Source organism: Hypanus sabinus, chromosome 9, assembly GCF_030144855.1.
Source record: "Hypanus sabinus isolate sHypSab1 chromosome 9, sHypSab1.hap1, whole genome shotgun sequence".
Taxonomy (NCBI): domain Eukaryota; kingdom Metazoa; phylum Chordata; class Chondrichthyes; order Myliobatiformes; family Dasyatidae; genus Hypanus; species Hypanus sabinus.
Window position 1 is genome coordinate 38,737,084 of NC_082714.1, and position 14,376 is coordinate 38,751,459.

Below are 14,376 nucleotides of genomic sequence, written 5' to 3' on the forward strand. Positions count from 1 at the left end.
AAAATAATTTTTTAAAAAAAATAACAAAACAGCAAAAGAAACCAATTAGCAGGAGAAAATGTGTAAAAACAATCTGAAAGGACGAAATAGGAAATTAGCAGTGGTAGGTAAAGCTAGGAATAGAAAAAAAATGAGAAAGAAATCAGAGCTGTTTATAAGGAAAGAGCAAGAGACATTTTATTTGAACAAATGTTGAGCAGTAAAAAGACGTTATGAAGTTCCCCTCTTTGAAAGCAGAACAATAAACAGTATTTCCTATTTGACAACTGCACATTTGGTTTTGGGTTCCAGAATTCAGAAGATTCCTCGACTACTGGTTGCAGCAGCGGATGGTTATCTCTACATGTATAACCTGGACCCACAAGAGGGAGGCGAGTGCACACTAATGAAACAGCACAAGTAAGCAAAGTAGTGCCCGCAGGTTGAAAATACACTGCAGAGCTCCAGAGTGTGAAATAATTACTTGGACTTTTTAGCTCTTAAGTTTAATCTGGTCTCTAGAGCAGAGTTCCCAACCTTTTTCATGCCATGGATCTCTACCATTAACAGAGAGGTCCATGGACCCCAGGTTAGGAACCTCTGCCTTAGATGCTTATGGATAGAATCACAATGGCCAACGCATGTTTTTTTTTGAATGCTCACCAGTGCAGTTCAGCTGCTGGAGGAACACAGCAGGTCATATAGCATCTATGGAGGGCAATGGGCAGTTGACTTTGTGTTGAGACCCTTCATCAGGAAGTCAGTTTATGCTGAATTCCTCCAACAATTTTGTTTGTTCCTCTAGATTTCCAGCATCTGCAGTCTTTCATCTCCTCACAATTCAACAGTCAATGAATCATAAGCCACTGAGCAGGCTTTGTGAATTTGCTAGCTTTCAGTTCAGATGAATTTTAACATTGTATATCTCAAAAAAGAAAATTAGATAAGTTTGTGTTGCAGTAGAGGCTGAGGAGGTTGTTGGGCATAAAAGAGAGAGGGTCAGAGTTGTGGATCAGTATGTGCACCTGTAATCAGGGTTTAATGCTTAAAGGGTTGTTAGTGGATATTGGTGGTTGGTAGCTGATTAGGCAATTGGAGAATTTCAAGAGATTGGTGAGTGTATTACCTAATTAGTTGGAATAGGCCAGCAAACTCATTGAGATTGGGTGATGGAGTGGCAAGTAACCCAAGAGCTGCCAGAAGTGCCAGGTATTAAGCAGGACCACTGGGGGTATGCTAGAAGTGGACTTCACCGAGAGGTACCCTTAAATACTACAGTGGGAATCACAAGTATTGGGAAGGCTGCAAATATTCTCCAACTTGTGTGATTGAAAAATATGTGAGTAGTCTATGTGCCAGGCTCTTTGGTTAATGACAGCTTTGTCCCCAAAGCAAAATCTGAAGAGATTACAACACTTAGTCCCCATTTTCCACCACATTTGTATTTTAATTATAATTGAATTACATGGTTCACAGATAAATGGTTGAAATGATATGATCCCATTTATATAAGCATTGATTTTCTAGAGCATAATTGGTGTGACTGTATCTCAAGTTCAGCGAAAATAATATTTTATGACTTATTGCTTTTCAAGGCTTGAAGCATCTTCCTTCGAATAGCTATGCAGAAGGCAGCTTTGCAATGTGCTGCATATACACTCACAAGATACCTGCATTTAAAATAAATGAAGCTATACTTGAAAAAAAATCCTAATTGACAGGGAGAAACTGAAGAAACATTTGTGAAAACGGATCTAGATTGGGAGTCATGTTAACTGTGTAAAGCCATAGGTTTTGAGCTTGCCTGAATAATTTGATACTTTTTGGCAGTATTTATTGAGTTATCCCACACAAGAGTTGAATTTTGATCTTCCAAGGTGACCCATGCTAGAAGTTGTTTGTTATTTTATACTAGAAATTGTCCTTAAGATCAGTTTCTTTTATCAAGGAGTATGATTAATGCTTAGAAATAATAAGACATAACTTGCTAGCTTTCCAGAATGCCACCATGTCCACAAATATAACACTATTAATTTCTATACAATGGTGCTAAGGTTTGTGAACCCTGTAGAATTTTCTCTATTTCTGCATAAATATGACCTAAAATGTGATCAGATCTTCACACAAATCCTGAAACTAGATAAAGAGAACCCAATTAAAAACCATCATATTTGTTCATTTATTTATTGAGGAAAATAATCTAATATTACATGTATTTGTTGGAAAATGTATGTGAACCTTTGCTTTCAGTAACTGGTGTGAGCCCCTTGTACAGCAATAACCTCAACCAAACATTTCTGGTAACTGTTGATCAGTCTTGCACATCAGCTTGGATGAACTTTAGGCCATTCCTCCTTGTAAAATTGCTTTAATTTTGGGATGTTGGTGGGCTTCCTTGCATGAACTACTTACTTCAGATCCTTCCACAATATTTCTTTTGGATTAAGATCAGTACTTTGACTCAGCCATTTTAAAACACAAATTTTCTTCTTTTTAATCCATTCTGTTGTTGATTTACTCTTCTCTTTCAATTCATTGTCTTGTTGCATTATCCAACTTCTATTAAGCTTCAGGTGATGGACTGCTACTCTGATATTCTCCCATAAAATGTCTTCATACAATTTTGAATTCATTGTTCCCTCAGTGATTGCAAGCTGTCCAGGCTCTGAGGCAGCAAAGCAACTCCAAGCCATGATGCTCCGTCCACCATGCTTCACAGATGAGATGATGTTTTGGTGTTGGTGTGCAGTGCCCTTTTCCCTCCAAATATAGCAATGTGTATTTCTGTCAAGCAGCTCAACTTTTGTCATAGCTGTCCACTGAGCATTGTCCTAGAAGCATTGTAGAACATCCAGGTGGTCCTTTGCAAACTTGAAATGTGTTTTTGGAGAGCAGTGTTTTCCTCTGTGGTGTCCTTCCATGAACACCATTCTTGTTCAGTATTTTTCTTATAGTTGACATATGAACAGAGACTTCAGCAAGTTCTAGAGATTTCTGCATGTCTTTTGCTGTTACCTTTGGGTTTCTTTTCACCTCCTTCAGAATTGCCCTTTGTGCACTTTGCAGGATGCCCACTCGTAGGGAAAGTAGCAACAGTACTGAGTTTCTTCCACATGTAGACAGTTTCTCTTACTGTGGACTGATGAACGTTCAGGTTTTTAGAAATGCTTTTGGAGCCTTTTCCAGCTTCATGCATCTCTACAATTCTTCTTCTAAGGTCCTTTAAAAGTTGTTTTGATCAAGGCATGGATCATATAAATAGAAATTTCTTGAGAAGAGCAGGCTCTGTCAGTAAGCTGACTTTGTGTCTTTTTTTAAGAGAGCAGTGCACCTCTACAACTCAATCTCATCTCATTGATTGGAAAACCTGAATCCAAATAGCTCTTGTAGCAAGTTTTACCCCAGAGGTTCACATACTTCTCCCAACAAGTGCATGTAATATTGGATCATTTTTCTCAATAAATAACTGAAAAAGTATAATGTTTTATTTAATTGGGTTCTCTATTTAATTTTAGGAATTGTGTGAAGATCTGATTACATTTTAGGTCATATTTATGCAGAAATAGAGAAAATTCTACAGGGTTCACAAACTTTCTAACACCGCTGTATCTAATATTGATAATATTGTTGCAATTGAGTTCATGTCAAAAGTTTCTCATGGTATTTTTTAAGCTTTATTTGCCTCCAGTACTGAGGAAGCCTCTCAAGTTAAATGTATTAGGAGCTTCCAGTCATTCTGAACAGTTAACATGGGCAGAAATGGGAATATATTGCAGGTGTCAAATTGACACTTGGTTTATAAAATATACATACACAAGGAGATATAATGTCTCATTAATAATGAGATATCATATATTTGTGAGCAGAGCTTTCACACGGAATTTATAGACCTGAAATTGGGTTAACCATGTCATATGTAACCCTAATGCATAGTTGTATAACCCACAATAAAAGTAGAAATTGGCCAAAAAATGTGAGAAAGAAAATAGCATTATGTCGGTGTGGACTCAAGTTCCTCTGCTAAAATTGGACCTGTGTAATACAGGGTTGGGCTTAATTAAATACAGCTTTGATAACATTGGCAGGTACATGGATACAAAAGGGTTACGAGGATTATGAGTCTAACACAGATAACAGGATTGGCTTAGCCAGGCATCTTGGTTGGTATGGATAAATTGGGCTGAAGGCCCTGTTCCATGTTGTATTACTCTGACTAAACGTCTAAGAAGAATTGAGCCCTTAAAGGCAAACTCTGAAGACAGCCAAGCAACAGCAACACTTGCAGTGGCCATCGTGGAGGAAAGGGGCAAGAATGGTATATGGAGGCGATCATGGATTTGATGAAAGAAATATGCCATTCACATTAGTGAGATCAGTCTCAGGAGGGCAATCCTGTATGCCAGCATGATGAAAACTTATTAGGGCCACCATAAGAAGAACCTTGCAGGAGAAGCACCAGTATCTGTCATTTGTGTTCTCTTGACTAACTACTGGTGAACCATTATCAACCACTGAAGTGTGGATTCGACACAATTGTATAAAACTTTAATGCTTTATTCCTTTACTCTGCTGGAAGATGAGCCAGTGCTGTTTTGCTGGCATTTTCTTTTGGTTTCCTTTGTCATTCTCCCACTCCTGTTGCTCTTCAGCTTGAACTTCACATCCATCATAGTCTGTCTTCCACTTGAACCTGTTGCTTTCTTTGGATTGCTAGGTTTTACAGTGTGCACCATGTGACATTAAAGTCTTTGTACCGGTTGGCATTTCAATATGATGCTGATACCCGACAATTGGAGGGGCGGTGGGGGGGGGGGGGGGGAGGTGTTAACAGTGAGAAACAGAAATGGAAGACATTCTAAATAATGACTTCAGATTCTAAATAATTATCATGGCAAAAGCAGTATAAAATAAATGCCAATAAAATAGTCAAGGAGCTCTGGAGAGGAGGGAGCTTAAAGTTATTTTTATCATTTGATAAGTTCTGGCCAAACTAGTTAACACATTCTTGGATCAAATCCCTTGCATCCTGTGTCTTGAAGTGATTGCAAAGAAAGTGTTGTGTTAGTTGGAATAAATTAAAATTTAATAGATTCTGGAGGAGTCACAGAGGATTGGAAAACTGCAAAGGAAATGTTACTATATATAAAAAAAAGGCAAAATGAGAAATTGTGAGTTGGTAGACCAATATCTATCATTGGAGAAATTACGGAATCAGTAATACAGAAAGTAAAAGTGGGACATTTAGAAATCTAAAGACAAACAGATTTGGTATGGTTTCATGGAAGGGAAATTGTGTTTGACAAAACTTACTTGAGTTTTTTAGGATGTAATGTACAAAATGAATAAAGGTAAACCACTAGATGTAATGTATTTGGGTTTCTGAAAGGCATTTGATAAGATTACTGCACAAAGTAAGAACACATAACAATTGTGGGTAATAGATTGAGAAAAGACTGTAAGACATATGAGCAAAACATTGCCATTTGGTCTATCAATTCTGCTCCACTATTCCATCATGGCTGAAGAGTGCAAGGTGCTTGGTAGACTTGAGGAGATACGTGACAGGCAGGTTATGCCAGGTTGGTGAGGAGAACAGGGGCAGATGTGGAGGCACTGGCAGGTATGATAGATGAAGGCAAAGAGAGGAAAAGAGATAAAAGAAAACAAAAACTGGTGGAGCAATGTGGCCTAATATCTATTTTCACATTGGAAGTACATTTAAATACTAGTAAATGATAATTTAATAATAGTTGGAAAAATAACAACATATTACTGTCAGGATGAATCAAAACATTCAAGATCATGAATAAAGATTAAAATATCAGTGCTAGGAATCTACCACTTCAAACAACCAGAGACATCTCACTTTGTCTAACAAACGCAAAATGCTGGAGGAACTCAGCGGGTCAGGCAGCATCTCTGGAGTGGAATAATAGTTAATGTTTCAGGCTGAGACCTTTCATCAGGAACTGACGTCTGTATAGGTTGGAACTCCATGAAGAGGACTTTTTTGGATTATCAACTCAGTAGCTTAGCAATTAGTGTGATGCTAATACAGTTCAGGGTGTTGGAGTTCAGAATTCAATTCTGGTATCCTCTATAAGGTGTTTGTATGTTCCTTCCCAAGAATGTGTGGGTTTCCTCTGGGTGCTCTAATTTCCTCCTGCAGTCCATTTGACCTATTTGTCCTGTTTTTTGTTTGCCAGTTTCAGGTTGTTGGTCATTAACTAGTGGAGTGCCACAGGATAAATGCTGGGACCTCACCTATTTGCAGTTAGAATTAATAACTTGAATGAAGTGCCCCTGTGTATTGATGTTGACCAGCCAAGTGTCCAAATGTGTACAATGTTGGTATAAATGGATATATTTTTTACGATGTTCAGTGACAATTCTGTTAAGATTGTAGATTGCATACTAACTCTAAGTATAAATATTTTGTTACCAATATATATTATAATCAAGCAATGCACAGATTGTGACATCATTTGGTGCATGGCCAATCTAGGAGAAGTATCAGCTGGGCTTATATGAATTGTGTGTGGATTTCGCTGGGCCAGTTTCCCACTGGACGCAATTTCAGCTGGGAATATTCAGGTTTACTAAGTTAAATTGATTTCATACACACAAAACAAAAAAAGTACAGGTAATCATTTTCCAGACTGCAATGATTTTGGTATAAGTTGGTATCGAGAAAGGGAACTGCAGTTTAGAAGTGACGTGTTAGTGATCAGGAAAAAGAGAAGAGGAAGAATATAAAGAGAAATTTAGCAGAAAAAAGGAATTGAAGATCAAAATGGTGATACCTGAAAAGAAACTCAACCTGCTTTTAGTAGTTTAGATGGTATGTGTTACAATTTTGGGGCCGGGGGTGGGTGGGTGTTGAAGAAATGTGAGGGAATTATTTTCACATTTGTTCTTTTTTTTAAAAAGATTTTCAATTTCTCCTCACAGGTTAGATGGTAGTGTAGAGCCTGCCAATGAAATTCTGGAGCCTTCACCACACGATCGGCCATTAGTATCTCAGACATACAGTTCACCTGCTGCCAAAGTTAGCTATACTCCTTCATCACCAACACGGCATGGTAAGGAACTGCAGTTCTTGCACCTAGTTATATTTAATACATTTTAAACTACATTAATTTATGAATAGATAAAAGAATAGAATATGACAACAGGTTTGGATAAAAGAGGATTAAAGAAGATTCATTTGAAGCATAAAGCAATATGCACAAAACGAAGGAAGAACTCATCAGGACAGGCAGAGGACTAAACATTCAATGTTTCAAGCTGAGACCTTTTTACTGGGTTGGAAAGGAAGGAGGCAGAAACCAGAATAAAAAGGTGGGGAAGGGGGAGGGAAGAGTACAAGCTAGCAAGTGATGGTAAGACCATGTGAGGAGGAAAGTGGGAGGAGGATGATGTAAGAACCAAGGAGGTGGTAGGTGGAAGAGGTAAAGAGCTGAAGTAATAATTTATTTGGAGAGGACGGTGGACCATGGAATAAAAGGAGGAGAATAGAAATTGTAAATATGATTACTTTCTAGTTAACGTGAATATGTTCTGAAAAGATTTGCTGCCAATTTGATATTGCTAATTCTCTTACCATTCAGATAAGTGTCATAAAGATGGTGTCTTGTCCAAGTAGTGCTGTGTAACTACTAGGATGAAGCCAGATGTGGATAGGTTTTATAATCTGTATGACCACATGCATACCAAAAGCTTCATAAATTATACAAAGTGGAGTGATAAAGCGAGAAACAATGCCAGTCTTTGCAAGCCATTATTGTTTAGACTATTCAAATTATGGAGATGAAATGTTATGATCATTGGAAATACTTATGTGTTGATGTAATTGATAGGGCTAATACAGAAACTCATTTTTGGCAGTGGAGTCACTTTTCAAATCAGAAGTTATTGAAATAAGTTTAAGTTTGAACCCAGCTTCTATTAGGCATGATCTCTTCAGACAGACAGGTCATTGTTTGTCTTAAAGTTGGAAATGTCAGTTGAATTATTAGTCCCTGCTTACTGAAGGTGTAATCAGTTCAGCAGTGGGTATTTGAAGGGGGAGCTTTAAATTCCTCATTTTTAGCTTTGAAATTTTATTATGTAATACTGAAAACGTGTTACCCTCTGTTCCTCAGTACTCCCTGAGCTTGATCTTTCAGTGTGCATGTCCAGATCTTATTAGTGCTTTTATAATGCCTCACTTCCTGCTTTAGGATTGAGTTGCAACTGCCAATTTTTTGCCTTCTTACTAACTGATCGATACTGTCATGCAGCTTCAGATTACTCTTATTATCAACAGCACCAATTTCCATGTCATATGTTAACATATTCATCTTACGTTTCTAACCAAATAATCAATACGTGTAACAAATAGTGTCCAAACATCACAGGTCATAGGCTTTCAATCAAAAACAATCCTCCACCATCACCCTCTGTCTCCCGTTATCAACCCAATTTTGTGCCAATTTTTCCTTCTTGCCTTGGACACAATGGGATCTAGTCTTTTGACTAGTTTCCCATGGCCTTGCTAGAGTTATCTGGACTATACCAACTGCACTTCCTTCATCATTATATTTTGTTAGCTCTTTGAAAATTTGTCAGGTTGGTTGGAGAGGATTTTCCCCTAATTAAAGCCCTGCTGACTATCTTTTCAAGGATAGATTAATCCTGTTCCTCAAGGAATTTTCTAATAACTTCACCACCACTGATGTTACACTTGCATACCTGTGATTCCCTGGCATAATTCTGAAGATTTAAGTCAGTCTAAGGACCCCAGTGATCTCCCCACTTGTCTCCTATATCAGCCTGGGATACACTTCATCTGACCTTGAGGATTTGCTCTTTTTTTAAACATCTGGCATCTAATAATACCCCTTAACATGTTCAATATTTTCACCGTCAGTCTCCCTGAATTCTCCAATAACAGCGTTCTCCTTAGTGGTTCATTTTGGTAGGTGCAATTTAAAGACAGAATATAATAATAATGCTGTTAAGAAGGTGTCTGGTGTGTTGGCATTCATCAGCCATAGGGTTGAGTTTAAGACCCGTGAGGATATGTTACCTTGGTCAGACCCTACTTGGAGTACTGTGTTCAGTTCTGGTCACCTCTCTACAGTAAGGATGTGGATACGATAGAGTGCAGAGGAGATCTACAAGGTTGTTGCCTGGATTGGAGGGCATACCTTAGGAGAATAGGTTGAGTGAACTTGGCCTTTACTCCTTGGAGTGACAGAGGATGAACGGTGACCTGATAGAGGCGTATAAGATGATGAGGGGCATTGATTGTGTGGATTGCCAGAGGCTTTTTCCCCACAGTTGAAAAGGGCTAACATGAGGGGGCATAGTTTTAAGGTGATTGGAAATAGGTACCAAGGGGATGTCGGGTAGGTTTTTCACACAGAGGGTGGTGGGTGTGTGGAAGTAGTTACAGTAGGGTCTTTTAAAAGCCTCTTGATAGGTACATGGAGCTTAGAAAAATAGAGAGCTATGTGCTAAGGAAATTCTAGGCAGTCTCTAGAGTCAGTTACATGGTTGACATAACATTGTGGGCTGAAGAGCCTGTAATGTGCTGTAAATTTCTAAGTTCTAATACCAAAAGTTTTTTCAGATACATAAAGAATAAAAGTGAGGTGAGAGTAGATATTGGACTGCTGGAAAATGACGCTGAAGAGGTAGTATATGGGACAAAGAATTGGCAGAGGAACTTAATAAGAACTCTGTGTCATTCAGTGGAAGACACCAGCAGAATGTCTGAAATGCGAAAGTGTCAGGGAGCAGAAGTGCGTGTTGATAATAAATTGACTTTGAACATTTTGTAGGTATTGATAACAATCTTTACCCTGGAATGTTAAGTACCCAGGTCTGCTCTTCTTTCACTAAGTTTTCTCCAAGATTCATTAGCTTTGTAAAATCAGATTTGTTAACTTTTTCAATATGGAATGATGTGCACTTAAACTATATCAATTAGAGCTTTACTGCATTGACTGTATTCCAATGTATGCCGATATTAGTTGCTGAAATAACTGGAACTTGTATTTTAATATTATCTCTTCAATGCAGCCTACCCAGAGGACCAAGGAGCAGTGGGTGGAATTGACCCAGACGATGATTTGAATATTGGCACACTGCGAATGGATGAGGACAATGAGACTCCTCCCCTGATTCTCAAGAGCGAGTGATTGTTGAGTTGTACACTGGTACATGCTGGGAGAGAACACTTGCAGTAGATTGAATTGTGATGCTGCTGCAGACTTTTATTGTTGCAGGACAGAGTGAAGAAAAATATGGAAGGAACATTTTAAAAATGAAAAAGAAATTGTAGCTGTAGTTTAATTCTATAATATTGAAAACAAAATATATTGTTTTTCTTCCCCAGTGGCTTTTATTCATGTGAAGAATTTGATTAAATATAATGTATTTTTCCCCTTTTCAGCCAAAAACTGCCACCTCATGCAGCCTTGGAGCCTAATAGCTTTGCATGTTTACATGTGCCAAGATTTGAGAATATAGGAGCCACTTTAATATTGCCAGTCCAGTTGTTTTCCCAAGAATACATTTTGTCCCTCCATTCAGGGAAACTGGTTTCCAAAGTTATAAGGTAGCAACCTTATCCCAACCCATTTTTTTAATTAAAAAAAAATCACTTCCAGCCTCCTGTAACTGTAATTTCCTGTGTGGTTTTGTCCATTTGCTAATAATGGACTCAGCAGTATGAAGTTGTGGTCCTTCAAATTTCATTCCTTTGGGGAAATAACTATTGAGTTTACTTTAAAACTTGCTCCAAAAGAGACTGTTCATTGAGTGTGACACTAAGAATGAATCTTAATCCAAAGGGTTTAAATATTGAGTGGATAATTGTAAGTTACTCTGAAAATAAAAGGTGGTATCCCATGTGTTTTTTTTTAATCTTGTGATAGTAGATTTTTTTTCAGAGAAGCGATATATAAGACATTATACCTGATTCCTTGCATTTCTATACGTACAGCTAGGGGAGAGGGGAGTTAATATTTTGAATCCACTTGATTCTATAAAGATTTGGTATACTTATTGTTGTTTGATTTTGCATTTCCTGTCTCAATGGCCAAGCTTCAGCTACCTGGTGCCCAGCTGATACTGAAGTCTCTCAACAGCAAATTGTTTTTGAAATTCCTGTAGTGAGTGGAATTTTTGCAATGGATGACTCTTTATTTTGACAGTTGCTGCTATTGAATACATTTCAAATGCTAATTATTAAAATTTGATGTAGATGGGACCATGGAATTAATGCTTCATCTTACAACTGTAAAGTGAACCTTGAGTGTTGTCATTTGAATGTGTTGAGTGACTGTAATATTATCATACTGCAATATAAACATTTTTTAAGAACTGCTAAGGAAAGTAACTTACAGCTACTGGTTTGCTGGAATTTGGCCATTTTCAATGTTAAGTGACATGGGAGATACCTTTTTATTGTTTGCAGATAATTGGATCATCTCAAAAATACAAACCCACCTGTTTAAGATAGAGGGGGAATACTGGCTTGTGGCACACTTCAGTCAGTTGTAATTCTTCAGTTTGTATCATTATTTCAATTGATACGATCAAAAGCTACTCAAAATATGGCATTTCCTTTGTCAATCCTGGTGGTTAGAGAAGTTTCGTCATTACTCTTCTGCAGATCTACTGCAGATCTGTTAGTTATGAAGTGCCAGTCATCATAATTCTGAGGTAGTGAATAACGGACATTTCAATAACAAAGACATGGAGATAAATTAGTAACTATACTGCAACTTTTCAGTCACACTTTTCTTTAAACTTCGCTTCTGTGATCATGCTTGGGTGAAATGTGCATCCAGAGTTAGTCATTCTACCTGGTAACTACTGTAATGCAAAAGTCCTGAAAGGTGCTTTGCATGACCTCTTGCTGAATTTGTAATAAGAATTGTACAATAATGTGGTTGATAAAATACCTACAGTTTTAATGTCAGTGTTGAAATGTTCCACTTCAAATGATTTTTTTAAGTCTGATGGAGCAAATTGAAAAACTGATTTTTCAGAAGTTGGATGGCAGACATTAGCAGTGGTGCATAAATTGTTCTCCCAAGCAACAAGTATGTGGTATTCAAACATTCTTTGGAGTGGGCAGAAACCCTTCCCCTCCCTTAAGGAAACTATACTTGTTGAAGGTTTTTATTCCTTTAATGGGATTGTGTAATTCTTGGTAGTGCTTTGAGTTGGGGGAGAAAAAGCTCTGTTAGTCACATTGCACTGAAAAGGGAAGCCACAAATGTTGCACATCTTGTGCTAATCTGTAGACTTTTTTCTGCAGTAAATTAAGATCTGATATTTTCATTGAAGGGTTAGCGAACTACAGAATTTTATCACTGGGAGATACTGGAAGAGACTCATACAGCAGAGGTGTTTCAACCTGAAAAGGCTCTTGTTTGATTGGACTAGATCACCTAATAATCATATTCAAGAAAATTTGAGTGTAATCAGGTATTCTAGTTCAGTGCAAGAAATAATGCTGCTGGGTTATTTTCATATACAGTATCTGATGCTATCCAAAAATTGCTTAGATGTAGCATAAGAATATTTGGTAAAGCTATGCTGCTGTTTGGTTCTAAAATGGCCAGTTGATTGTACTCCAGGTAAACTACTTAATGTTTATGATAACCATCAATCAAGACTTGAGGGGTTCAGGAAATGTGAAATGGTGAAGAAAAGAACAAGAGATGTTGGAAAAAATACAGACAATGATTTGCAAATTCTGTTTGCACATTAGGGTCTATATGTTGTAAGCAAATTATGTACAGGACAGTAAAATACTATATTTTGTATGTTTTAATTAGTTTTGGACACTGACATTTTCCTTAGTTTATACACCCAAGAATTTTACTATCTAGAATTATGAACCTAGAGTTGTAATTAATTTTTTTAGCATTAATTGTTCCATGGTTATGCACCACAGTTATTACCAAAAAAAACCATTCTAGCAATAATACAGCAACCTATTCCTGACAGCAAAATTGTTGGTGAGGATGCATTTATTTTCTAATTCAGAAAAAAAATCTTGAGACACAGAGGAGGATTTTAACCTTGAGTCAATTGGATTTTTGAATAAATTAGGAAGTAGAAGCTGGAAAGAGACGTCTTCTATAAAAGAGGTCCTTTTCATTTCTGATATTCTTTCATCGCCTGACTTTGATTAAAATTACGATATAAGTTTTTAATAACTGAAAGTTGATTTGGTGAAGTGAATATTGTGTTTTGCAATGTGAAGACAATAAATTTGCACATTTTAGCACTGATGAATCTGTAATAAACATTTTCAACAGAAAATTATTAAAAATAAAAAAAGTGCTAGATATTATCCACTTTGATTTTCCCACCCTTTTCAGCTACCTCTCTACAGATAGATTATGGATGTTTAGTGAATTTCCCACTCAACATCTTATAATTTTGAAGCTGATTATCCTGCAGAATAATTTTGTAGTTTATCATCAGTCAGTGATGACTGCAGTAGATGCTATGGAGTTGAAGGCAATAATCAATGAAGAATTCAAGGCAACTCGTCATCAGCTGTATTTAAAAGTTAATTCTTTCTCCCTCCATAGATGATGTTTGACCTGCTAAGTATTTACAGCACTTTCAACTATTTAAAAACATTTTCTGGTTTGCTGATTGATATCAGGATGTTTGGATGCAGCTAAGTTTCAGGTGATGCAGAATAATCTACTTCAGACTTCTGCAGCAGGCTACTGGAAGTATGAACCAACCTCCTGTTCAGCCCTTCACAAGAGTTAAAAGGGTGTCAGGACCTCGATGCTAGAAAAGTGCCTTAACAACTGGTTGCCAAGTGAGGCCTGGATTTGGTGCAGGATTTGGATTTGGTCCTTTGATTGTTACTTTTAAATTCAGGGTTACAAATAAGGGCAGGTAATAACTGCTTACTCCTGTATGTTTTAAAAATAAACGGAATTCAACCAGGAACTGATAAGCTTAGACAAAGAGCTTTTGAATGGAAATTCTATTATTTACCAGTTGGACTTATGAGAGTAACATGTATTGATGCTGCTTTGGATAAATTGCAAGTTTGTCTCATTTGAGTTGGTTGCAGCAGCTTTTATGCTTTCAGATTTTTATTTGGTAGAGATGTGTATTTTTGAATCTTCAATTATTTACTGTGGATTTGCCTCAATATACCCTAATTTCATGGCCTTAATACAAACGACATGAATCAACTGTATTAGGCAAACTGATATCACCATCTATCCATAACATATGCCTCATTTTGTCACTTTACATTCTTTATTCCCCTTTTTGCACTAATTCTTTATATTAACTTTTTGTAATTTATAGCTTTTAGTATTGTGTATTGCAAAGTACAAACAGGAAATTTCATGACGT

The 14,376-nt window shown here is 37.1% G+C and overlaps 1 protein-coding gene across 2 annotated transcripts in view; it reads left to right on the forward strand.

The window, feature by feature from the left end:
- wipi2 (WD repeat domain, phosphoinositide interacting 2) overlaps nt 1-10,893 on the forward strand; it is an 84,074-nt gene extending 73,181 nt beyond the window's left edge. For both annotated transcript variants that reach the window (XM_059979498.1, XM_059979497.1), the window contains 3 exons: nt 292-399; nt 6,931-7,061; nt 10,048-10,893. In XM_059979498.1, the coding sequence (XP_059835481.1) occupies nt 292-399; nt 6,931-7,061; nt 10,048-10,166 (358 nt within the window). In that variant the 3' untranslated portion in view covers nt 10,167-10,893. The remainder of the gene's footprint in view (nt 1-291; nt 400-6,930; nt 7,062-10,047) is intronic.
- Nucleotides 10,894-14,376: the final 3,483 nt, after the last annotated feature.